Below are 27,909 nucleotides of genomic sequence, written 5' to 3'. Positions count from 1 at the left end.
TGTCCCAGTTTAGCTGTCATTTTTTCTCTTACAGCAAGCCATCTTTTGTTATCCAGGGACTCCATGATCATCTTTTTCAAAACCAGTCTTGGGACAAGTTCCAGGCATGTGGGGTTCTCAAAGTATTCTGTGTGACCAATGTCTGTAGCCATATATTTTTACATATTGTAGCCATTTGATATTTCTCACTCCATCTAACTTTAGGCAGTCTACGATGACCTCTCTATTAAACGATGTTTCTGGAGTAACCCAGATCTTGTGCCACAGGAGGAGTGGAGCAGATTTGATTATATCCTCTATATATACAATACCCAGTTCCTTATGGCTAAAGAAAGTAGATATAGATTTTGGTGTCGCGAGCAGATAACAAATGAATTTGTTTTCTGTTCGTTGTAACTGGTCAGTTTTAACAAAACCCTAGATGCCCGAGCCATACGTGCCCGTTGGGATACACTTAGCTTTATATATTTGGAGGAGTTCTCTAACTGGGCGACCACCTAGTTTCCTTGCAAAGTTTATCAGCGCTCCCTTTGCTCTTTTAATCGCCAGATTTCGGGCCTGTACTGCCTTAGTCCAGTTACCCGCTATCGAAATTTACTCCCAGATATGTAAAACTGGAAGTATTTTCGATTTTTTTCCCCATTCAAGATGATTGCTTTGTTGGGTTTTAGAGAGGAGCCACAGCTCATAGAATATGTCTTGGAGACATTAATCTCTAGCCTCCTCATTCTCATGTAGTCTGAGAATTTAGCCACTGCCCTCTGGAGGCCAATAAATGTTCGTGAAATAATTGCAGCGTTATCCGCATATAGGAGGATAGGGATGGAAGTCCCTCCCACCGCCGGGTAATCACATTGGAAAGACTTAAGATACTGGCCCACACTATTAATATAAAGAATGAATAGGAAGGGTGCCAAAATGCACCCCTGCCTAACTCCTCTTTTGATGTCAAATTTACTAGAGCATGCGCCATCTCTCCCGTACCTTACCCTTGCACCTGCGTCCCTGTAAAGTTCTTTGATGAATGTTACGATCTGCAACTCCATGCCTATGTCCGCTAAGGTTTCCCATAACATGGTGTGATCTACGCAGTCAAATGCGGACGTTAAATCCACGAACGTTATAAAAAGGGCTTCACTTTTTGCTTGCGTGTATTTTGCAGTCAGCAGTGCTAAATGAAGGCCCTGTTCTGTCATCCCTTTACCTGGGCGAAAGCCATATTGCAAGTTAGAGATGATCTGATTCTCATCCGCCCATTCCTGTAATCTATTAAGAACGATCCTACCTGCTACCTTCATCAAAGCATCCAAAAGGGATATTGGTCGGTAGCAGGCAGGACCGTTCCGGTCTCCCTTTTTAAAAATCGGCACCGCTATGGCTTGAGCACCTTGTACCAGTCCAAACAACCCTTATGGTGATTGGTTGTAAGTAAACCTTATAGACAATCTATCCTAGGGGTAGCATGGACATAAGCAGTCTTAGGCTTAACTCAAGAGGGCATGTGAAGCTAGCTGTTTTACCATATGCAATCCCTTTAATACCAAATGAAAGGACACCACACAAGTTATATATTATAAAAATATATGTATTTATTACTAGAATAATCCTCTGTACTCTTTATGAGTGCAGAGGCACAAGCGTTTAAACAAAAGCACAGTTACACATACAAAAGTTGCACAATTATGGATAGGCCCGGTGGCCACTCAAACCATATATTAAATAAGTGGTATAAGAACCGCTTTACGAACAATGGTAAGGCCTAGGGCCTTGGGAATTGCTGGGACTACACTGGACTAACTGTAGTTAGGACGGGAGTAGCCCGCGGGATTCGGGTGCAGCGCTAAAAGCACACGCATGCACCAATGCAAAGTCAATGTTGCGTAAAAGTTATAAAGTTACTGCTTTGGAAGTCTTCCGACTGGACTAGAACTTAGCCACTTAAAACTAGGACACTAGAGGTGTAAACCACTACAGGAGCACCGGTGTTAGATCGTTACCCCACCCACAGGAAGCGGGTGCATAGGTGCCAAAGTGTGTTGGGTTTCGTCGTGGAGATCTATGGAGCCTGGAGATGAAGATGCTGCAGGCGGCCAGGAGAGAAGAGTCCGGTTGGATCCAAGGGTGGATCGAGGATGTGATGTACCAGAAAGCAGAGGGGACAGAGTCTGGGTCACTAGCCAGTGACCAGGATGGAACCAGGAAGGAACCAAGCGATGTCGGGCGCAATCAGGTGGTTGTCGTGAAGCTTGTCTCCGCTACCACGTGGACTCTGGGGCACCGAGGATGACCAGGAGTAGATCACGAGCTGTCCCACAAAGGCTCTCGCTGGCGGCGGTGTCGGCTTCCGGATCAGAGTCAACAGGCCTTGGTAAATGCAACCCACGCAGGAACTGCAGATCGCTTCTTACTCGGACCAGCAAGGTCAGAGACGTGGCTCCTTTTCAGGGGAGCGAGGGCCAGTCTGGAGCAACCAGACTAGCAGAGTAGTTTCAAAGATTTGTTGTCGTAGAGGCCACTAGCCAACGGGCAAGTGACCGGACAGACGCGTTGAGCAGCAAAAATGCAAAAGGGCCCCACGCAGCACTCGGTGAGTGTGGAGGGGTGAGCTTCGGTGCACGAGCTGCTCGGGGCTGGGGCTTCTCAAACCCCAATGCACAGCTTCGAGGATACCTCAGGAGCTGCCCGGTCAGCACGTCGCAGTCTTTTCAAGATGGCCGGTCCCACGTCGCCTCCACTGGTCTCAGCTTTGCTGTGGCTGTGGATCGGGCTGTTGGATGCCTGGGAATCCAGTTCTTGTCGATCTCTTTAGCTCGAGCTCCGGCTGGAGCTGCAACAAAGCAAACCGTTAGGCACTAGATGGTGCCTGTTTGCACAGGGTGGTCACTCCTTGACCACAAGGGAGATTCTTCAGTCTTCCACGTCGAGTGGGATGTCAAAGGGGCTAGAGTTCTGTATCAAAGTTTGTCGGGATTATCTAATGCTCATGGGCACAGCTCCTACCTTTATTCCAAATCAAGGGGCTGGATTACCTGCTAGGTCCCTCCTATGGGTGGGACCCAGGAAGGGGGTGGTTACACCCCTTTCCCTCTGTCCAGTTTCGCGCCAGAGCTGGGGCTGGAGTGCCCCAGCACCGGTTTGAACTGGGCTATGCATGAGGAGCCTTGTGCCCCCCAGGCAGTGTCTAGTTTCACTCGCCCTGCCTGCCTCAATCCACTATCTCCTGTCTGGGGTGGTGTAACACCTCCCTGTGACAGGAAACCTTTTGTCCAGGCCTCCCCTGCCGGAGTTTCGGTCAGCAGCAGGAGGCCAGACCCGTGTCTGTGGCAGCAGCATCCATTTTGTGATGCGGAGGCTCTGATTAGATTTAACCGCGTTTAAGTAAAGTAACATGTCTTCTCCCTCTAGAAGGGTGGAATGCTACCCCCGTCGCCAGAACTGGCGAGGGGGTAGTATTCCAAAGTGTATGACACCTTACACGACATGTTTTGATAAAGCCGAACTAAAGTTAGCAATAACCGCGAGGATTATAATGCATTTAAGAGTATATGGTATGGCAATACCCTGGAACAGCTATAAGGAAATGGTTCCGAAAGCTGCAGACAGGCTCAGCTCATGCTAGAGCACCATCTCACATAAAACCAAGCACTCTGCCTCCAGGATTGTTAAGGCCTGCCATAGGAGTGACTAATAGGTGTATATGTGTCCAGATATAGGTTTAGATATATGGATACTATATCTAAGCAAGGGGTGATTACACGACCTTGCCCCAGCTGAGTGATCAGCCAGTTGTGTCAGTTTGGATGGCCAGCCAGGGGTGGCAAAAGATATGCTGCAGCCCCTGGTAGGCCTTGGATGCACCTATGCCCTGGGTACCTATAGTACACTGTACAGGGGCTGATAATATCCAATTAGTTATGCACCTAGTGTACATGGAGTCCATTTTAAAGAGAGAGCAGATAACCTGGGGTCCTGATTAGCAGGGTCCCAGGCAAACTAAGTCGAAAACCAGCTAAACACAAGGCAAAAAATCGGGGGTAACCATAGTCAGGTATCCACCCTCCTACACATGTCTATTTATTTTATTCACAGCGAATTGGGAATACCGTTTGTAGAGGATACGATTAAATCATCACCTTTGCTTTTATGGCACAAAATTTGGGTAACTCCAGAAATGTCCCTAAATAGAGAGAAATAGAGTTGGGTAACTCCAGAAATGTCCCTAAATAGCGTTAGATGGAGCTGCAAATATTAAGTGGCTACACTATATTAAAACTATGACCTCGGACATAGGGCACAAAGAATATTTTGAAAACCCTATGTGTTTAGAAACAGTTCCAAAACGTACACTTAAAAAATATATTTTGGAGTTCTTACACCATAAAAGGTGGCTCGTAGAAAAGGATAAACATACAACTTTGGAAAACCAGAAACTAAATTCACATGTAGGCATTTAATCATATCTATTGTTAGAAACCAGTCCTTATGCGAGAATGTTGTTGACTAGGTTCCGGGCAGATACCTTTTATCGTCTGATAACTTTTCCGAATTGTAATGATTGGTCTAAACCTTTAGGGAAGTGTCCCTGTGACGACCTATCCGATCAATCTAATATTCACTCCATCCTGTTTTGTAAATATTATGTGACCCCAGGAAGAGGTTTTTGAAGCCGATCCTTATAAAATGGGGAATCGGGAGTTGCAGAGCAGCTTATTCTAAATTGAAGCAGTTAGAAACAGCCTTTGTGGTAAAAGCGGTTTCCTCTTACTTGAGAAACTCAATTGCTCTGAGGAACACTATAGGATTGGGGTAATGTAGGCCACAATGTATGAAATTTTGTTCCTTTTTATCTTTAATATGGTAATATTTATTTGAAGGTTATGAAATTAAATTGATCACCTTTTGTTTAATCTTAGCTTTTGAAAAAGTACAGCGATAGTTATGTGTAATTTGGTACCATTCTACTTGCCTTCCATTAACTAAGAAGAAAGTTTCGACTGTTGCTGAAATATGATCGTTTTTATTGTGTAAATATGCGGCGATTGTTTTCTTTTTAATTTTTTAAATGTTCTATTTATTATATGTGATATTTGTGCTTTTATGATTTTGCAACAAAAGTCGAATAAAGCTAATTTTGAACTCTGAACAAAAAAAGCGAGAGAATGCGAGTCATTTATAGAGCGCTTTTTCGGCCTCGAAATGGCCTCTGGGCGCTACCGTTGAAATGCGGTTGAAGGAAAACAAGCAAATGCATCCAAACATATACACACAGACACACGCACATTACACACAAGTAGGTGCACATTACACACAAGTAGGTGCGCAAACACACAAGGTAACATGCATGCAAACACACACACCAGAAGCTCAAACATATGCAGAAAACACACACACAGCCGTGTCACCCACAAACACAGGACAGAAGCCAGTGAAACAAGTTACTAAAAACATGGCGAAGTGTTAACGTGCAGAGGAAGGTCCCGTTGCATAGGTTCACTAGTATTTGGTTGTCAACAAGCATTAAAGAAGCTACATTTTTGTCCAACAGTATAACCATCTTTAAAAAAGTACAAAATAACGAAGTGATAACAAAAAGTGCTGCACAATTTACCATTTCTTGCTGCATGATTTAGTCAACCATGCCTCAATCCACTGTCACATTATTTCGGTAATCCTTCTGATTTAAGTACCTTGCTTGTCACACAGGCATTATATTGAACATGGGGAGTATTCCGCTGATCCACTGAAGGGCACACCCGCAGGGGTGTGGATAGCACGGGCACCTGAAGAGTCAATTCACGCAGCCACCTAAAGGAATGGCATTTAAGACTGTGGCTCTGCGTCAAAAGGATGAGTGAACATCTGGATATTCACACGTGTATTTTTTCCTCCACATCAAACTTTTTTTGTAATCCATGTTTGTTGTTGAGTTTTCCTTGGCGGGTTTCAGAATCCTCTGAACTGTGTGCTATTGAGGATTGGTGGGGTGTCAAAGTTGGCATATATGTAGAGGAGGGACCTTCAAACTGGGGGGCCGGCCTTAACTGATCCGGGGGACGGGGCAGGCCCGTGGTTAAAAGAAACATCATCCTGATAATAGCACCTTGGCTAGAATAATTACACCGTGGATACTTTTACACCTTTATTAAGGCATATCTAGCCAGAATAGTAGGTACCCACGGTGCTATTCTCATGATCCCATGAGAGTAGCCCTGCAGCTTCTATTAGACGTACTGGTGCTCAGGGAGCATTATTGTACCATCATAGATATACCAAAAGCACCCCGGTAGAGTAGGAAACTTTACCTGTCCCACATCATTTGTGTAGCCAGGGCAATGATTGACTGCTGCCAGCAGGGTTGAGACAGCGTGGGTATGGTGGGCATGCAAGACTGTAAAAGGCGGATGCAGTTTTGAGGAACACAAACAAAATATAGTTCAAATGAATCGATTAACAAACTCGAAATACACTTACTAAAAATTACGGGTGGCTTCCACTGAGTTGAATGGACTAACAGCTTGTATCCATGTCATTTCAAACATCCGAAGGCAGTTAAGTTAAGCATCTATGCGTCGCTCATTAAGCAGGAACACCTAACTGATTAAGCATAACTGTCTACAAGTCGCTAGGTCAAAAAGCCCCACTTGCTCATGAGAAAAGCAGAAGCATCTTTAGAGTTTTCACAAACCACCTTCAAGTATTATCGTTCGAGTCCTCCCGTGAGCATACGTTACCCTGACTAGCTTATGACAAGTAAAGTCCCGGAGGTCAGTTTGTGGGGAAATTGCCATTTGTGAGCTTGGTAACACAACGTATACATATAAATAAGGGGACTATAAAAGGTGATTGTGTGCGGGGGAGATACCTGTGTGGTATACATTTGTTCTGTTTGTTGTACAAGCGCGGGCCAAAAGGAGAGGCATCGCAAATACAAGATTCTCTGTTTTCCGTGCAAAATTGAGCTCACTAATTAGCCACCAACACTAACTGCCTCATACGATGTGATTGATGCAGAACTATATCTGCGCATCACTCATCTCCATGGGGAGCTCATCAGAAGTACGGCTTTACACTTTACTCAGTCTATGTTCCAGTTGTACAAGTTTAGTTAATACGGAAATGAACTGTACATGGCTTTCGCAACGCACACGTTCACTCTTCAGCAACTACTGTAACTTCTACAAAACAAAACACAGAAAGGAAAAATGAATGGAAGACCAGAAGGGCAGAAAAACGCGGCCGCAAAATGAAATTAAAAGCGGCCGGGAAATGCGCATTCCTTTGTACTGTGAAGCAGGGGGCGGGGGAGCGGATGCCTTTGAAGGGAAGCTCACAGGATGTAAGGGATGTAATTAGGGGGAGAAGTGAGGCCGAGGGCGCACTGCGCACGCTGGGGAAGCAACAGATGCCTGTGGGAGGGAAGCTGATGGCTTTGATGTGGACGCGCTTTCCGCTCGAGTAGTCCACAGGCACTGTCCAAAATCCGCAAAGGTTTCCCCACAATACTCTTGTCTATTTATTCCTTGCGGAATATAATAGACAAGACCTAAAAAGTGGGGGTAACTAGACAGTTAGATTCCAACATCCTACATATATGTGTCCCAGATTTCAATAGCGTTTTTGCAGAGTGAGTGAGTGTTGAACATGATACAACGCAGCAGTTGTGGAGTGTTCTTGGTCTTGTGGGCAGGAGTGGTGTGGGCTCTTTCATAGGTTGTGTTGCAGGAGAAGTGGCAGTGCCGGCAGGTGAAGTGTCCTTTGGTGGAGTGTGAGGAGGAGGAGACAAAGCTATTGTTTCGGTCTCCGGGGTCCAGGAGTTCCTTGGCGGTGAACCGCTGGGTGGCAGGAGGGCCAGGGGTAATAGAGCTGGGTGTTGTGCAACCAGCGGTGTGGTGGCGGCATGCCGGCTGGGTGTGTCCACTGCGTGGCAGTGTGGTGGCCTCCATTAGTGATTCTGATGGGTTGTCCTAGTGGAACTGGGTGCCAGGCAAGACCAGAAACAGGCAGTGCGTGGACTGAGGCAGTTAACAGCACACTGGCAAGGGGAGTCGCAGGTAGGTGCAGAAGGAGCGGCAAAGCAGGGGGTGGCGGCGCAGGTGGAGTAACAGCACAGGAACAGGTACAGCAGGCAGGGGGAGCGGCAGTGCAGGGGGAGCGGCAGTGCAGGGACAGCAGGCAGGACAGGGAGAGCAAGCAGTGCAGGGGAAGGGGAAGGGGCAGCGGCAGTGCAGGGAATAGGGACTGCAGGCAGCGCATGAGCAGGGGAAGCAGCAGCGCAGAGAACAGGGACAGCAGGCAGTGCACTGGAAGCGGCAGCAGAAGGTGGCAGCAGCACAGGTACAGGGACAGCAGGCAGCATGGGGGGGGGATCGGTGGCGCAGGGGGAGCAGCAGCACAGTGACAGTAGGGAGTGTCAGCGTAGGGGAACAGGTAATGTACACAGCGCAGGGGGTGAGGAGCGGCAGGGAAGGGAACAGGGACAGCAGACAACAGAGGGACAAGGGGAGCTGCAGCACAGGGACCACAACCAGCGCAGGGGAAGTGGAAGTGCAGGGACAGCAGGCAGCGCAGGAACAGGGTACAGTTAAGCTGGGGGTCAGGCAAAAGAGTGGTGACCCGCCCTCTGCTGGGCACTGGCTGGCACAGATAATAACCCCTTCGCTGCTGGGGTTAATCCCCCGCTGTGCTGGGGGGGAGGGGTGCGCGCACAGCGCCCCATGCTCATGACGAGCTGAGCTCGTCATGAGGCACGGCGCTCCTGTGCTCATGACGAGCTCAGCTCGTCACAAGTGCATTACCTGCCGTGGAACGCTCAGCACAGCAGGGGAATTATCCCCGCATGCGAGCGTTCCACGGCACATGACGAGCTCAGCTCGTCATGAGCCTCGAAGAGGTTAATAAAGGAATTTATAAAGCGCATGGTTACGCCATCTTGGCGTGTCCCCACGCTACGGTGAGAGAGGTGGTAGCAGCCCAAACTACGTTACCAGGCGTCCACGTGATTAACTTAAAAACAGATAGGTTTTAAGCGCCTTCCTAAACTTAACTTCAGAAGTTTCCGTCCGGAGTTTTAAAGGGAGGGGATGAGCCAGCCCTTGGCCCGGTCGTCACCCATGAGTGTCCGGCGATGTTTAAATTGGCGTCCTGCTGTAAGGCTGGAGGGGCAGGAACCAAAAAAACCATGAAGAACCAGTCCGGGCTCTCCTCTAAGTGGTGGAGGCTAAAGGGAGGTGTAGTTCTGGAAGGTGGTTCAGGAAGTGTCGGGAAGCTTGGCCCACATGTGTACCTGTAACCTCACACAAACATACTGGAGCTGATACAACAGAGCACAAAAGGAGGTAATACACTAAACTCTTTTAAAAAGCTGATTTGCGGGACAATATTTTTGCTTGTGGTACATTGACTTAAAATGTGTTTGTAGAACGTGAGATGTGACATACGCGGCAGAGCTTCGTCCACTCAGCTGCGCATGCCTGCATTCAGGCTCTTTTAGTTGGGTACACTAAAGTATCTTGATGGGAAATCTCAGACTCACACCCCCCTAACATTATTGCCTAAAATAAAATCTGCATACAGATTGCTTCCTTGTGTTTGTGACTGGCAGTCAGATGTGTTCAGCGATGATTCACGAAGAGTTGTACAGTGCCACTAATGTACCAATATTCCCCTCCAACAGATTAGGAGCTACCAGCTGTGAAGTTTGATTAGTTAAGCTAAAGTAAATGTTACAAAAAAGGCCACTGGAATCATGAGTCAGGAGAGGGCTAAATTATGCAGCAGGGTAGACTAAGTTATGACAAAAAAAATACAAGCAAACTATGTGGCGTAATTCGACACATTTTCTGACAGTATCACTTCAATATTTTGCCATTTTTACACTTGTTAATGCTGTCTGGACACAGGTTGCGCCTCATTAGTACCAGTTTAACACCTAAACATAGAAATAAGCAACAGAAAGGTAACCAGTCAACCTTTGAAAAGGCCTTTCACTGTGCTGCAACACGTGCTGCTGCATTTTTTAAACTTTTGAAGCGTTTGTGCTAGAAACAAAGTTGGTTTGCTGTTAAAATCTGTAGATTATGCAGTAGGTTATGGATTATATGGAAAAAGTGGGAGAACCATAATTATGTGAAAAATGCTGCGGCCGCACAATCGCATAATTCAAGTGTCCCTGGTTATAAATAAGTCTATTGGTATGAATGTATTGGTATCAATATAGTGCAAACCTACCTAATGAGCAAAAGAGCTTTGTGCACAATGTGGGTGTTGGGAGATAATCAAGATAATTTATATCAAGGGTAAATTACATTACACGCATTTACAGTTCTTTTTAAGGCTCAAGTTCAAGTTTTTTTTATTTGATATAGACCTTGGCTGAGGTCAAGAAACATACAAACACGATTTTAAAATATTTAGCTGACAACTCATATCATCAACTTTAAACATTTATGATGCAGAATCCATTTATCATAGCTTTTTAAAACGATTTTAGCTCAAGTCTGTTTAAGAGTTTATGTCACTTTAAAACATAAAATATTTGTGTTCGTCTAGAGGTTATTTTTCAAAATGTACATAGCCCTTGAGTAAAAATAAAACTGGGTCTGTTATGAATTGGTCATAAAATCGGCTTTTGATGTTTAGGAGTTTAAAAACATCAGCATCATCAACTTTAAAACAGCTTTAAGAAAATCTTTAAAAATGTATACAGTTGGCAACAAACACATTCGTCCGGTGCTAATTTACAGAGAGTATGTAGGAGGATGGATATCTGACTATGGTTACCCCAGATTTTTTGCCTTGTGTTTAGCTGGTTTTCGACTTAGTTGGCCTGGGATCCTGCTAATCAGGACCCCAGGCTATCTGCTCTCTCTGTAAAATGGACTCCATGTACTCTAGGTACATCTCCAATTGGTATTTGGGTCACCTTATCAGCCCCTGTATAGTGTGCCATAGGCACCCAGGGCATAGGTGCATCCAAGGCCTACCAGGGGCTGCAGCATATCTGTTGCCACCCCTGGTAGGCCTTCCAATTTGACACAACTGGCTGATCACTCAGCTGGGGCAAGGTGGTGTAATCACCCCTTGCTTAGGTATAGTATTTCTATATCTACCTTTACATATAGACACATATGCACCTATAAGTCACTCCTATGGCAGGCCTTAACAATCCTGAAGGCAGAGTGCTTGGTTTTATGTGAGATGGTGCTCTAGCATGAGCTGAGCCTGTTTGCAGCTTTCGAAACCATTTCCTTATAGCTGTTCCAGGGTATTGCCATACCACATACTCTAAGTGCATTATGAACCTCGTGGTTAAATGCTATCTTTGGTTTGGCTTTATCGAAACAAGTCGTGTAAGGTGTCATACGCTTTGGAATACTACCCCCTCGCCAGTCCTGGCGACGGGGGTAGCATCCCACCCATCTAGAGGGAGAAGACATGTTACTTACCTTAAACGCGGTTAAAACTAACCAGAGCCTCAGCATAACAAAATGGATGCTGCTGCCACAGATACCAATCTGGCCTCCTGCTGCTGACCGAAACTCCGGCAGGGGAGGCCTGGACAAAAGGTTTCCTGTCACAGGGAGGTGTTAGCACCACCCCAGACAGGAGATAGTGGATTGGGGCAGGGAGGGCTGAATGAAACTAGACACTGCCTGGGGCACACAAGGTGTCCCATGCATAGCCCAGTTCAAACCGGTGCTAGGGCACTCCAGCCCCAGCTCTGGCGCAAATCTGGACAAAGGGAAAGGGGTGTAACCACCCCCTTCCTGGGTCCCACCCATAGGTGGACCTAGCAGGTAATCCAGCCCCTTGATTTGGAATAAAGGTAGGAGCTGCGTCCTAAGACATCAGATTATCCTGACTGAAACTTTGCAACAGAACTCTGGACCTTTTACCGTCTACTTTACAAGAAGATACTGAAGAATCTCCCTTGTGGCCAAGGAGTTGCCATCCGGTGCAAACAGGCACCATCAAGCGCTTAACTGCTTGCTTTGTCCGACGCTCCTGCCGGAGCCCGACCACAGAGCCTGACAAGACTCGGACTGCCAGACTTCCTTTAGCCCGATCCACAGCCACAGCAAAGCTGAGACCCGTGGAGGCGACGTGTAACGTGGGACCGGCCATCTTGAAAAGACTGCGAGACGCTTCCTGTGCAGCCCCCGAGGTACCCTCGAAGCTGTGCATTGGGGATTGAGAAGCCCCAGCCCCGAGCATCAACTGCACCGAAGCTCACCTCTCCACACTCACCGAGTGCTGCGTGGGGCCCTTTTGCATTTTCCTGCTCGACGCGTCTGTCCGGTCACTTGCCCGTTGGCTAGTGGCCTCTGTGACGACGAAACCCGAAATCTACACCGCTGGTCTGGTTGCTCCAGACTGGCCCTTGCTTCCCTGCGAAGGAGAAGCCCCTCAGTCCTTGCTGGCCTGAGTAAGAAGCCCTCTTCAGTTCCTGCATTGGTTGCCATTGCCAAGGCTTGTTGACTCCAATCCGGAAGCCCACACCGCCGACAGCGAGAGCCTTCGTGGGTGAGTCCGTGCCCAGCTCCTGGTCATCGTCGATGCACTTTGACACCTATGCACCTGCTTCCGGTGGGTGAGGTAACGCCAGCACTACGGTGCTCCTGTAGAGATTTACATCCCTAGTGTCCTAGTTTTAAGTGGTTAAGTTCTAGTCCAGTCGGAAGACTTCCAAAACAGTAACTTTCTAACTTTTACGCACCATTCAATCAATCAATCAATCAATCAGGGCATTTATATAGCGCACTACTCACCCGGAGGGTCTCAAGGCGCTGTTGACTTCTAATGGTGCACGCGTGCGCATTTAGACACTTCACCCACATCCTGTGGGCCTCCCACGTCCTAACTGCTGTTAGTCCAGTGTAACCCCAGCGATTTCCAAGGCCCCTAGGCCTTACCATTGTTTGTGACGTGGTTCTTATACCACTATTTTAGTATATGGTTTTAAGGGCCACCAGGGCCTATCCATATTTGTGCAACTTTTGTATGTTATACAAGTTTCTTTGTTTAACGCTTGTGCTTCTGCCCTCATAAAGAGTACAGAGGATTATTCTAGTAATAAATACATATATTTTTATAATATATAACTTGTGTGGTGTCCTTTCATTTGGTATTAAAAGGATTGCATATGGTAAAACAGCTGGCTTCACATGCCCTATTGAGTTTAGCCTAAGACTGCTTTTCTCCATGCTACCCCTAGGATAGCTGGTCTATAAGGTTGACTTACAACCAATCACCATAAGGGTCGTTTGGACTGGTGCACGGTGCTCACTAGAATAGTGAACATCACATACCAGGCCAACTTCTCACAGAGTAATTAAGCTTTGTGCAAAAGGAACATTGTATCGAATTCTAATAGGCCTTATATACCTATCTTTTATTAGGCCCAGGAAGATTAAGTGCTCTGTTCAGAATCACACAATTTTGTTAACCAGTACTCTAATAAACATAATGTATAAAATGAACACATACATTTGCGTTTGGGGAGGGACACTTCGGATGTTACACAGGCAGAGGTGGCACATACAGCAGAGATGCCAAGAGACATATGTCATAAAAAATCCAATATTAGGAAAGACACAGTTGTCACTGGGGAGAGGTATTCTGGTACAGTGAGGGCCATAATTATATAACACAAAAGATATCTGCCATTCTATTAAAGTTCGTCGTGCTTTCTTAGCATTACCTTCAGACACCTGAATGTGCATGCGTTTGCTACGTAAAATGTTTGTATAAATGCTCTACAAACGGTCTACGACAAATAGAATGACAAATAACAAAAATATAACTTACCATGAGATCCTTCACTCTGTTACTTAGCTGATCTATAAATAGAATCGGAAGATAATGCACAGACTTCCCCAATTGTATCCTGTCAAACATAAGCAAACATAGTTAACATTTAAAGAATGCCAAACCATTTATGTAAAGATACATAATTATTATATTGACATATTAAATTATAATTTGCAATGCAGAAACGCATTGTACTTCTAAGCCACACTCTACAATACTAAATGATTGTCACTTCAAAATTCTTCTTTTCACCATTTATCTTCAGTAGTGGGAATGATGTATGCTCTACGGGTCCATGCGTGTTTATAAGCATAAGCCTTAAATTATTTTAACAAATGTTGTATATATTCTTTTGCTGGAATAAGAGATTCCCCGCCTTTATAACTACCGTTCTAGGTGTCCAAATCACCACTTTCCACTGAGTCGTCTATGTCGTTCGTCCACCTGTCCCAAATTGGTCACATACAGGCAGAGGCCTTATTTTAGAGATGTTGCCTTGTTTGGGGTTGCCTCAGTTCAGTTTTCGGGGGTGGGGGCTTCTTTTATTGTATACAGAACCAATGGCGAAAGGGTGCTTAAAAGGCCCGTTATGCGACGTGTTTTCATTAAACCGGGGTACTACGTAGGGATCCCCAATGTGCCCACTTTTGTTTTTTTACCTTGATGGTTGAGCCCTAAGCGTGCTGGGTGATAAAAGATGCAGTGTCGAGTCAGGTCTGCCATAGATGGGTGGAAGGTTCAATGTGTATGGTGAATACTCGGCATACCATATAACCTGAGAGAAATCCACTGTTCCCTCTTACCGGGAACAAAGGACCGTGTCTCTGCTTAGGAAATCCCCAATGGGTTTCAAGTACTTAGGAATATAGATTACCAGGGACGGAAACTAAAGTTACAAACACAATGTGAAAGGGCTCCTGGATAGATTTAGGGCAGACGTGGAGCATTGGTACTTGTTCCTATGCGTCTACTAAGCAGCGTTCGTTCTCTTCAAAATGATGTCCATGCCCAGAGTCATTATGTGCCCTACAAAACATCCCTTTCCCAGTGCTGGAAACGTACTTCATACAAACGATAATAAGATATGCTCCCAGGACGCCATTGATTTCATGGAGCAAATGTCATATGGATTCTATAATGGGAACTCTGCTCCCAGATATCTGAATATATATCACTGACCCTCCGAGCATGATTAACGACTGGGCCTTCTCCCCACATAAGGAACTGGCCTACCTGATTGATGGTCATGTTATGAGCCCCCAGCTGTGATTTATGAGGAATCTCCCTCACATGATTGTCTCCTATACGAGTGGGCCCAACCAAACTTGGAAAAATGCTTAAAAATCAACAGGCTGGCAGGTTCAGATAAAGGGGGAAAACCCATGTGTCACTGTTATTCTAGTCCAACCAAGTAATAAATTGCAACACTTGTTTTGAATACTATTCAATTAGCCGAGTTTGCTTCTGATTTTCCCAAGTTCATTAAACTTGCTTCAGACATGTGTTGAAAAATTCTTTATTGATGGTATAATAACATATGAACGCGTTTTGTCTCTTTTCGTGTGACTTCTTCAGGGCTTTGTCCTTTTAGAGAAGTGTTTCACAGAACGTCTGCTTATATTCTTTCTTCTTTGATAACTTTATTTCGGTCATAGACCATAAAAGTGCATATAAAATACATACAGAAATGCACAATATATAAAACAAGGAATAAATAGCAGATCTAGATAAAAATGGATTAAACTAGATAGTTATGAAGACTTGAAAAGTTAAAATTCATAGTAAAACATAGTTGAACAGAAGAATTTATCCATAACATTTCCTTCTACGCTACATGCCAAATAAAAAGCGGGAGACAGCAAAAACGATGGGAGGTTGAGTGTCATACATTAAAACCCCACAAGCCTGTCTACAATATCTAAACCCTAGGTTCCTGCATAGCGGAATCAGACAGCATTTTCTTATAACCTCATATGCAGGGAAGAAAAACATTACATGGCTAACATCTTCACATTTATAGGCAATATTTTTTGGTTTAGCCCATTTGCAAGTAAATGCTCTAAGTGGTAGAGTGCCATGCCTTAGCTGAATTTAGAGCTTCCTCGCAAGCGGTGGATAAATTACATTTAAAAAATCCTCCGCTCACAATTCAGATTTCACCAGGTGGAACTCTGCTGAAAGTCTTCCTATGGAACCTGAACTCTGTAGGGCTAATAAATACTGCTGCCTCAACTGGCTTTCGAGTTCTAATTTTGATATCCCCGGGCAACACACCTCCGGGGTCTCCCAGAGCGGAGGCAAACCAATCCGAATACTAAGGGACTTAATATGGCACAGCCACGGAATGTTCTTGCCTTTTAAAAGAGCCCAAACCTCTAGAAATTCCTCCCTATATGGGGCTAGTTTGGGCACTGACCAAAGTCTCTTCCAATAAGGCAAGGGCCGTGCTGATACTAATTCTTCTATAGATTCCAACCCCAATTCAAGTCGTAGGGGAATAAGTGGTGTACTAGTTGGCAACCCGAAAACACTCCTCATAAAGCCCTGCTCAACCCTCAGGAGATTAGAAATATTTTTGTGGCCCGAAAGTTTGGACTACTGTAACGGGCTGTTTGCCAATGCACAATGCAGGGTGATCAATAAATTGCAAACGGTCCAAAATGCTGCCGCAAGACTGCTATCCGGGACCCCCAAATTTAAACCCATAACCCATGTCATCAGGAGTTACCATTGGCTAACGGTCGAGAACCGGGTTAAATTTAAAGCTTTATGCATAGCATTCAAAGCTGCACATCAACTGGGCTCTCAGTTCCTTAAAGATCATCTATCATTTTACTGTCCCAATAGGCAACTCCGCTCAATGACTGCCTTTCAGTTACAGGTCCCCAGAGTTGGGGAGATCGGCGTTTCGTAGTTACAGCGGCCAGACTTTGGAACGCCCTGCCCCGACAGATCCGTTCATGTCAAACACTATTGCACTTCCGTAAATTGATAAAAACATGGCTGTTTAACCAATAAGTGGTGGCTCTCCTGTCGGATGAAGTGTATTATGGTCATCTATTCTTCACTTACCTTTGATCCTGCTCAGTTCATAGCGCCGAGACGCCTAAGGGCATTTGTTGCGCTTTATAAGTTTAAAAAATAAATAAATAAATAAAGTTCTGCTCTGTACATTGAGGGCATTCTTGCTTGTAGTCGGTATATTTCGATTACCGTGGCTGCCGGCTTATATTGATTTATTGAGAAAGATCCTTGATTATTGGACTAGAGATCTTGGTTTCAAGAGGAAAGAATGAATATCAAAAGAATAAAAAAAAATTCTAGCCCATGTCAGCATTGGAACCAGATCAATGATTTTCAGTGTGTGTACTCCAACACTGGGTTTAGAGTCCCAAAAAACAAAACAAATAAAAGCTTTGTGTTGACAACAAGCACACAAAAACTGAATCTGAGACAACAGGACCATTCAACTCTTATGAGTGTGTGAACCATGTAGTGTTCCATGTCCAGTGTGCGATTTTCTTCTACTGGTGCAGTCTAGAACATACGGATACCATGGACAATGAGTTGTCTATGATGATGTGCCTGGACGTCGACTGTGGACTGATGGATTATAGCCTATAGTTTTCCTGGATATGGGAAGAACAACACCCCCTCCTTTCCGACGGACTCTGGAGGAGTTCTTAATTCCTTAACTTTGCTGGCAGAACATTACTTGGACTCTTTGGCCGAACCCAATTCTGCAGATGCCCTGCAGAACATCTCTTTGAACCCTTGCAGACACCTTTCATGATTCCTTACTGCCCTTTGTATGGACCATGAGAGGTCTAGAGCTCAATGATTCTTATGAACTCTACTTAAAGTGTGGCTTAGGCTGACATTTCCTTGATTCCTTGAGGACTCTTGACAAAGCTTGTCCCTTTATAATTGCCGTGCTATGTTATGCTTTCCCATATGGAACTCCTTGACTACTGAGATTCTTTGCATACTTAACTTTTTTTCTTCAAGGAATGCACTTGGGATACTTAGATTTCCAATGTATAGTCCAAATAATTTTGGATTGTTTACTGAACATCAGGTATTAGTAATGTTGTTTTGCATCGCAGCTGTTGAGCTCCTTTTCTGTTTAATTCTGATTTATTTAAATTTCTTCAGAAGACTCAGCCTCCCTCTTGCTATATTGTACATGTATACTAAGGTATATGGTTTACCTGAATCTTATCTCCGATTTGTAATAAAGCTTGTTTGAATTTGGCTACAGATTCCTGGTCCTCATTGTGTAACTAAATGGTTGCACTGTTAAATGCAAGTAACACCACTCTCTTTCCCCTCAGTGCGCACATAAAAGGTCTATCGGTGGACCAAGAGTAAGTCATAGTAAGAAAAGTTGGTCCCAGAACAAGCTGGATCACATCTGGAGCACGGTGGATGGTTTGTCCACTGACATGGGGGAGTTAGGGTGCCCTCTTCAGAAACTGCTGAAGCCCAGTCCAAACCCAAAAACCTCATGGTTCGGTGTGAGGATTGATGGAGTATAGCTGGTGTGGAGACGACTCCTAGCTGCAATGCAGTGGGAATATTAATAGGGTTGCACTTGCTTATCCTTAGTTTGCAATGTTTTGAGGTGGCTGTATAGTGTCATGCAGAGTTGATACAAGTGGATGGGTGAATGTGGCATTTCATGCAGAGAAATTGAAGTGGTTACCATGTTCGTTGCGGCCTAGGATTCCAGGATACCGAACTAAGTGATTAAGTCTCAGTGTAGAAGACACTGGGTGTAGATGTCTGCTGTGTGTGGTGCTTGTCGTAAGACGTTGTCAACAGCATCTTTGAGATGGGGAACTAATCTTTGTGTGAATGTGAGACATGGTTTGTATAGTTGATCTCTGTGTACAGGGAACAACTGTATCAATCAGAGTGAAATCACGTTACTCAAGGTTTCATTTGAGGTGGATGTTTAAAATAGGTCAGAAGACATTTCTGAAAGTTTTTTTGTGTGTATGATTAATCTTTACCTCTTTAGTAGAGTAGACATACTTTGTTGTTTTAATTGCTTACATTTGGGTTGCATAAACTGCTTACAGAACGTGCTTGAGAGAACACTGTAAAGGAGGGTGAGCTGCTACAAGGAGCAAGGTGAATGTATGACATTGTTCTGCATTCTGTCCATCAACTGTTGTTTTGCATTCGTCACCCCGAGTGGGATGGGTATGCTCAGACGGGAGTCCCATGCTCTCCACACCACAGGAGTCAAGCTATCCTAGCTGAAGACGGCTGATAGCCAGAAACCGGTCCTAGGATGCTTGATTCCGGTCCAGGAAAGACATGGCTTGGCAGTTCGGGCTGGACTGTTCCCATGAGGCACAGGGTCAAGGCTGATTTGCATATGGCCATGTCTGAACTGGGGTGGTGTGGAGTGCAAAAAAACGATGGATTTAGGCCCAGATCTCTGTACTGGGGTGAATGTATGACATTGTTCTGCATTCTGTTCATCAACTGTTGTTTTGCATTTGTCAACCAGAGTGGGATGGGTATGCTCAGATGTGAGTCCCATGCTCTCCACACCACTGGAGTCAAGCTATCCTGGCTGAAGACGGCTGATAGCCAGAAACCGGTCCTAGGATGCTTGATTCCGGTCCAGGAAAGACATGGCTTGGCAGTTCGGGCTTGACTGTTCCCATGAGGCACAGGGTCAAGGCTGATTTGCATATGGCCATGTCTGAACTGGGGTGGTGTGGAGTGCAAAAAAAAAACGATGGATTTAGCCCAGATCTCCATACTGGGGTGAATGTATGACATTGTTCTGCATTCTGTCCGTCAACTGTTGTTTTGCATTTTTTACAAGAAGCAAGGTTGACATCACAGTGTGCCGTGCTGGCATAGGTCAGTTGGTGTAGAGCCACAATGGGGTTAGTTGAATAAGTCAGAGAGCTGCGCTGGTATTGGTTATGATTAGGGCGTCCTGTTTTCCTTTTTTACTGATTTTTACAGATAAATACAGACAGAAAGAATTGTTTCCTGTCTGTATTTATTTTTGAAAGTGAAACAATACAGATAATTTGGCTTCTTTTGAGTGACTTATAATGCTGAGATTAATGTCTTTAAGGCTAATAGCTGCGCATATTGGCAGCATGAGGAGTTAGACAGCTGAATGAGATTTGGTTGAATTGCTGCATATCTCAATATGTATGTGTGATATAATGAAAATATTTTTTTAAGTGGGTTTCATATTTTAATATATTTTGCCTGTGTAATGTGCTAAAACCTGTTGGGTATCAAAGTCGGAGTGCACGTTTATCTGATAAATAAATGTGGAAATACACAAGCTATCCCCTCTCCTATTCTCAAAACATAAAATAAATATGGATAAATACCAATATGATAGTTATAAAATAAATATGGCTAAACAGATGGAAATGTTATAAAAATAAATTCCATAAACCCCGGAGCCCTAGTTATTATCCCTGAACAAGAGAATTGTGGGTGACATTTATTTACTGATTTCAACGGAAAATCATTTGTGAACTATGTAATAACTTGAGGAAAAAAGAAATTCCTTAAAGCTAAACAAAATATGGTAAAAGGGTTGCCGCTTCGCTGCAAGGGACTCTGCCGTTTTTCTTTGGACTCTGTTGGGGGAGTGTGTGAAGTGCTCCAGAAGGACTCGAAGTCCCAGGAGCCCTGTAACTGCTGCCACCTGTGCTGAGGCCCACCTACTGCTGCTACATAACTCCTCGCGGCACCCGCTGCGCGGAACGCGCGCGGGCATGCGCCCGGAGAAGCCCGGGACAATGGTGGGGCCGTCTGCGGCCGTCCGAGGCCGGAGGAGGCTGGGCTGGGCCACCCCCCTTGGCCCCCACGCAAGCAACGAAAGCAAGGTACTGTTGGAGTGATGCTATGTTGTTAAATTGTAGTAAGGATGCAGATTGCATAGGGGATTGGCGCTGATGTTAAGTCTGATTCGGAGCCCCGCTGTTTTCCAGTATGAGCAAACAGAAGGGTGCTGCTGGGACGCCTGACGATTTCATTACCAGAGCTGAATCTGTATTGACCCATGAGATTGAACTGGCACATAGAAGGCTATCTCTTGATCCTTCCAACCTTTCAATGTACAGGCAACCAGTCTCCCTTTCCCCGGCTACTGTTTCGCATCAGAACGAGGTCAGTTGCGCCCAAATCCCCCTAGTCACCTTAAATAACTCTGCTTCTGAAGCTTTACAAATTGAAAAGGGTCTACCAAGCACTAATGAATCGTGGATTGCCGGGATATTTACAAGATCACGGGTCCAATAAACTGTGGGAGCATTAAACGAGAGAACAAAGAAATCAAGAAAGGAGAAAAACACTGGAGAAAAGAAAGGGAAACCTGGGGCTACAGTAAAAACCAACAAAGGGGACGTCAATGTGAAAGAATATGAGGAGGTATTATGCAGGACAATTGGAGTACAAACAGATGTTGACTTTTTTTTAAATCAAGGCAAACAAAATGATGTAGATGGAAGAGATGATCGTACTGTGGTGGACATTTTTAAAAATGCCTTAGACTCAATACAGACAAATATAGAGGAATGTTTGAATACAAAAATGAAGGTTTTTGACAGTAAAATTAATCGGTTAAATCTTACAATAGTCAAGTTGTGTACAGCAATTGAAGATGGTAATAGAATAATTGAGGAGGGAGCCTGTTTAATATCAGATTTGAGGATAGCAGATAAGGAATTTGAAAAGGTAAACGATGATGAACAAACCTCAAAGCAACCCAGACCCGCACCAGTAATTCATTCTAGGGCAGGGAGAAGACTAGAGGGATCGGGGGATAGTGTGCCTCAAAACAATATTGCAACACGACCTGTTAATAGAATAAAACTATGCGGAAAACGGTAGTGTGAATGCAGTCATGCACAGTCCAAAGGCCACTGACCTGATCCCCAATCCAGACAACTTGAATTTACCTCCGGCTGATTGTCCCTACGTACTAGTATTAGTGGGTGTTCCAGTCCTAAGAAGAGATCAGAGGGAATCTTGGGACAATCTTAGGAATAAAGTTGTTAATTGGCAAAGTATAAAAAGTTTAACCCCCACAAGTTGAATGAAATTTTAATGGTGCGTAGGGTGGGGTGGGTGTTTGACTCATTAAAAGATATGCAAGGCGACTGTATTGTCGTAAACTTTAGGTACCCCCATACTGTTCGTAAGCTCCTGAAAGCGCATGAGGAGATGCCAACCCAAAGTACTAGCATACATGCCTTACAGTTGGGTTACTTTTATAAACCTGCTGCAATAGGACCAACTCACACTCTTGGAAGCTTTGCTTTCCCTCAAACCTTTAACAGCTTCAAAGAACCATCTTCTTTGGAGGCTGTTGATTGACTGCAATTGTTGAATGTAAAAGATATAGAATTGCAGGAGGTACTTGCAAAGAGTAATCAAAAAGGGAAAAACGTTCATTGTGAAGTACCGTTAGTTGGAATTGAACTACGCGCTTGTGAAATCATACTCCCTATTCCAACAGCAAGAACAACAAGCGATAATATATTGGCTCGGGGAGTTAACGACGCTGAAAACACGATAAGACATGTGTCCTTGATTGTTATTGGTCCCAAGCATGTTGCAGAATTAAAAATGAAATCCTGGAATATAGCGGGTCTAGGCAGGAATACCAGTGACCCCGAATGGAATAACTATATCGAAACAAGTGACATCTGTATTCTCCAGGAGACTTGGGCCATAAATACTCCACACAGGGTAGGGTACAAAACATTCCATACTGCCGCCATTCCATCTGCGAGAGGAAGGCCCTCTGCTGGCCTTGTAATTTGGGTAAAGGTGACTGTTGATATCACCGTCAAACAACTACAACTAAGTACCGACTCTTTAGATATCCTCGGAATTAAAATAGTTACTAAAGACAAAAGGGTCCTTTATTTATATAACATCTATAACAGGCCGTGCCCAGCACACAGGGAGTCACCAATAATAGAAAAATTAGCCTCACTCTTAAATGCACTAGATACGGGATCAAGTATAGAATTAGGTGGTGATTGCAATTGTGATTACGGACCTATTACTGGGCTTGACAATATCTTTGATGATGAAGATAGTGCCAATAAAATGCCCATAATGAATAGTACTGGGAGGGTCCCATGCACTACTCTAGCTCTTCAAATTATGAAGGTAATATCTGGCCATGGTTTAAGAGCATGTAATGGACGCTCACCATCTGACAGTCCTAAGGCTCCAACCTTTTTAGAAGTAAGTGCCAGAGCAAACTTGATTATATTATCTTATCTTTGGATATCTGGGCGTATGCTGTAGAAACTTGGTTAAATTGCAGCTCTGGCCCCGACATCGCCATGGCTCTCCCTAACGATTACACCTATGTAGGACGTAACCGAGTTCTTAAAGATGGTGGGGGAATTGCCATTATTTTCAAGAGAGAATTCTCTTGCAAATGGGAAGACCTCGATTTTCCTAACTGTGAAGCTGGTTTATTTAAACTGACACTTTCCCCTCATTTCACCTTGACCGGTTCCCTGATCTATCGACCACCGGGCTCTGCTAGCAGCTGGGCTGCCTCATTTCCTGAACTTATTGCCCCGTTTTTAGTGCAATCAACTAATTTTATTATTGTAGGTGATTTAAACATTCATTTCAATTCTACTTCTTGTGTTATTTCTAAACGCCTTTTACAGGATCTTGAAGCGCTTGACCTTCACCTCCATAATTCGGACCCTACCCATAAGGCTGGCAATCTTCTAGATCCCATTATTTCAAACCTTACAGACATCTTTTATCAATCGGCAATTCCTGTCCTCTGGTCTGACCATTTTATCGTCAACTTTTCAATTAAAATGACTGGAGCTAACTCCTCGAGTTCTGTTCTTCCCCATAAAGCCAGCAGGAATTGGAAACGTCTAGATATAGATAAATTAAATTCTCTTCTTGCCAATTCAAAACCCACGGTTTCTAGCATGACCATTAAAGAGCTACCTGCTGTTAGATCATGGTTGACAACTGCTTTGGACTCATGCCTCCCCACTCAAAAAAACAAAACACAAATTCATCATCCACCGGCACCTTGGTTTAATGACTCTCTTCGCCTAGAAAAATCCAAATGCAAAAAGCTGGAACGTATATGGCGCTCCAATTACAACCCAGATCACAAAGCAAAATACAAGTTTGCTCTTAAAGCCTATCACTCGGCTTGTGATATCGCCAGAGCCAACTTTGCTAACAGCACCATACTTACAGCACAAAACAGACCTAAGGCCCTGTTTAAAATAGTTAAAGAGCTGTCAGGTGCGTCCTCTGTTCCTAAGGACCCTTGTTTGGATATGGCCCAGTGCAATGCTTTAGCCAATTTCTTTCTTGAGAAAATTGATAGGATTTATGATATTTTTAACTCTATGCCCGCAGTTTCCACTCACTCTGTTCAAGTCCTGGGCAACCCTTCCCCTATTCCCACCCTTTGTTCTGAGCCCGTGACTCCCCTACTCCAAGCGTGGGATCCCATTTCTCCCGTGCTTCTAAAAAAATATCTTCAAGACATCAAATCTGGTTCCCCCCTGGACCCTATGCCCCCTCAAGTTCTGAGTTCACTGGACCCAGCCTCACTCCATATTATTTTGGATGTCTTGAACGCCTCACTAACAGAAGCTATTGTTCCAAACGAATGGAAGCATGCAATGGTGGTCCCATTACTAAAAAAGGCTAACGCAGATCCCAACAACCTATCTAATTTTCGCCCCATTTCGTTGCTTTCATGTTTTTCCAAGATTTTGGAGAAACATGTTAATTCCCTGCTTAATTCTTATGTTGAAACTTCCAATTTTCTACATGGCTCTCAATCCGGGTTCAGGGCTGGTTTTTCTACGGAAACCACTCTTCTTGGTGTGTCAGAGACCATCAGACGTCAGGTGGACAATGGGGAGACGGTGGCACTCATCTTGCTTGATTTGAGTGCCGCATTCGACACCGTCTCCCATTCCATTCTGTTGTCCACCTTGAAGGCTCTTGGCGTCGGTGGTTCCGCCCTGGCCTGGATTGCTAATTTTCTTTCTGATCGCACTTTTCAAGTTTTCTCTTCCACATCTGTTTCATCCATACTCTCTTCCACTCACGGTGTCCCCCAAGGTTCTATCCTTAGTCCCCTTTTTTTCAATCTGTATGTGAGACCTCTTGCTTTTTTGGCGGAACAGGCTGGTCTCACAATTTATTCCTATGCTGATGACACTCAAGTCATCTACTCACTCTCTACTAATAAAAAACTCCCCTCCTCCTCTCTTCAAATAGGGCTGAAACAAATATCCGATTGGATGTTGATGCACAAATTAAAACTAAACGGGGACAAAACAGAACTGCTCCTGTTTGGCTCAGACACCTCGCTCTGGGGCCCACAACATTGGCCACCAGAGATGGGCCCTTTACCTACTCCCACTGTGTCAGCTCGGAACCTAGGGGTTATCTTCGATAACCAACTATCATTTAAACAACACGTGGTGAAAGTATCCGCCACCTGTACCACCATCATCAGGTGGCTGAGGAAAATCACGTGGATGCTGCCGGCCGACACCCTGAGAACTGTAGTCCAGGCTCTTGTCACCTCACGCCTGGACTATGGGAACATCCTACTCTTGGGTGCCTGCAAGGAAGTGACCAGGAAGTTTCAGGTGGTACAGAATATGGCAGTCCGCCTTATCTGTCACCTCCCTACTAGATCCTCGGTCACACAGCATATGCGTAAACTGCACTGGTTATGCATCGAGAGTAGAGTTAAATTCAAAGCACTTTGCTATATGCATAAGATTATGACAGGAAGAGCCCCTCACTACCTTTCTGCTTTGGTTCAGCAATACATTCCCCCCCGTACACTTAGGTCTTCTACTCAGAACAAATTCAGGACTCCCCGTGTTAACAGAGCCAAAATGGGAGGACGTTCGTTTGCCCTGTTGGCACCCTCTCTATGGAATTCCCTACCTCAATCTTTGCGCTCTGAACTGTGCTTTCTGAAATTCCGTAAAGGAATTAAAACTTGGCTTTTTGATATTTAATTTTCTAGTTTGATATTTCCTCGCACTCCTTATACTGCTCAGCCTGTTTTAGCGCCGGGAAACCTCCGGGTAGCTGCGCGCTCAATAAATGTAATTATAAATAAAAAATAAATAAATATGGAAATTAGACCAAGAATAGAAAGCGATCATCGCCCGCTTAAGGTTCGCCTTCACAGTACTTTAATGCACAGTGTTTGAGAGCGAAAGTATAATTTATACTAGTCCAGACGACATTGTAGTCATCAATAATCGCCGTTCAGTTAAATGGGCGTACATCCTGGAGCATGATGAATTGTTGGCAAATGTCTACAGCACCCTTGCCAAAACTTTCAGCCCGTATGTGGCCGCCCAAGATGGAAAAAAAACATTCCTAGATTTACATATAGGTTTTTTTTAAAGAACTCATCCCGTTGGTAACAAAAAAACCAAAGGGGATTGGTAGAGTTAGTAATCCACACTTGGTAGGGAAATCCTGGTACAACAAGGAATGTCGTACTGCAAAGGGCGATTTAGTCCAGGCATTAAAAAACAACAATATGTTGGTAGTTAAAGAGGCCAGGCTCAAATACAGGAAGATACAGGAAGATACAAGAAAAGGCAAAAGCATCTTGGGATGAAGAGATCGGGTCCAATATGTTAATTGCTGTTAAAACAGGGATCAAATGTCGTTCTGGAAAATAGTGGCCAAAGGAAACAAAAAAGAAAAAGGATCGAGGGAAGTCTTTCTTGATAAGCCCACCTGGATCGAGCATTTTACCAAGTTATATGAAGCCCCCGAGGAGGACTCTGCTTCTTTTGAGGCCGAGTGACTGTTGATTCCAAGCGAGGATAAACTAGATTTTCACCTACAGGAAACAGAACTAGCACTTAATCTAGTAAAAAAATGGGAAGGCCCCTGGACTAGATAAAATTCCGGGAGACCTTTACAAACATAAACCTAGTATTTGGGCCCCTATATAAATTGTTTATGTAACGCTGTAGTCGCAGGTGAACACTTTCCGGAAACATGGCGGGGCGGAAGTCATCACAATTTTTAAAAAGGGCAATAGGAGCGATCCTGCAAACTACCGTCCAATTAGTTTAATAGACATCTTACAGAAGATTTATGCAAGGCATATTTTAAATCGAATAAATATTTGGATGGAGGAAAAAGCAGTGCTTTCAAAGTTTCAAGCAGGGTTTAGAGTCAAATTAAGTAGCAAAAGATCAAGTCCTGAGGTTTTGCTGTTTGTGTTGGAAGTATGTTATTTTAAGAAAAGGCCACTTGTATGTTATTTTTGTAGACCTTCGAGCTGCTTTTGATTTAATTCCTCGAAAACTCCTATGGGAGACACTTAGACATCAAGGGCTACCCGCCAACCTTCTAGAGCAGATTATAAGGCTACATGAAAATAATTATGCCAAGGTTAGGTGGGGCCCAGGAGGGGAGTTAACTAGATCAATACCGATAAAGAGAGGGGTTCGTCAAGGATGTGTGCTGGCCCCTACACTGTGTTCACTGTTTGTCAACGATATACCAGCTTTTTTTGAGGATTGTATTAACGATTCTCCAAAATTGGGGGGCGAAAGGGTCCCAGCCCTCCTTTTCGCTGACGACACTATACTCACATCCCAAACACCTAGGGGCCTACAGAGTCTAGTAGATACATTCCAGACATACTGCAGCAAAAAGGGCCTTGAAATTAATGCTAAGAAAAATGAAGTACATGGCCATAAACCCCCACAAACATTTTAAGGAAACCCTGTCTCTAAACGGCCATAAATTAGAACACGTTAAAAACTTTAGCTACCTGGGCGTTTCCCTGGACTCCAACTTGTCATGGAAAACTCAGAGAGAAAAAAGCAAAATAATACTTATGCAAAACACGTTACCAATTCTGAAAAGGCATGGAAATAGTCTCTGCAAAGCAATCTCGCCAGCTTTAGAGGTCTTTAAATTTAAAGCCAAATCGGCTGCTTTATATGGGACAGAATTGTGGGGACCCACGTGTAAAAAGCCTTTGAAATTGGCGAAAATAAATTTTATAGAGCATTGCTAAGACTACCTGTC

At 44.4% G+C, this 27,909-nt stretch overlaps 1 protein-coding gene across 1 annotated transcript in view; it reads right to left on the bottom strand.

The window, feature by feature from the left end:
* Positions 1-27,909, bottom strand: part of CLPTM1L (CLPTM1 like) — a 1,937,019-nt gene that overhangs the window by 1,501,238 nt on the left and 407,872 nt on the right. The window contains exon 5 of the mRNA XM_078687677.1: positions 13,807-13,885. Within this exon, the coding sequence (XP_078543803.1) occupies positions 13,807-13,885 (79 nt within the window). The remainder of the gene's footprint in view (positions 1-13,806; positions 13,886-27,909) is intronic.

This window comes from Lissotriton helveticus, chromosome 4_1 (assembly GCF_964261635.1).
Source record: "Lissotriton helveticus chromosome 4_1, aLisHel1.1, whole genome shotgun sequence".
NCBI lineage: Eukaryota > Metazoa > Chordata > Amphibia > Caudata > Salamandridae > Lissotriton > Lissotriton helveticus.
The sequence above is the reverse complement of the archived record's forward strand: the minus strand, read 5'-3'. Positions and strand labels throughout refer to the sequence as shown.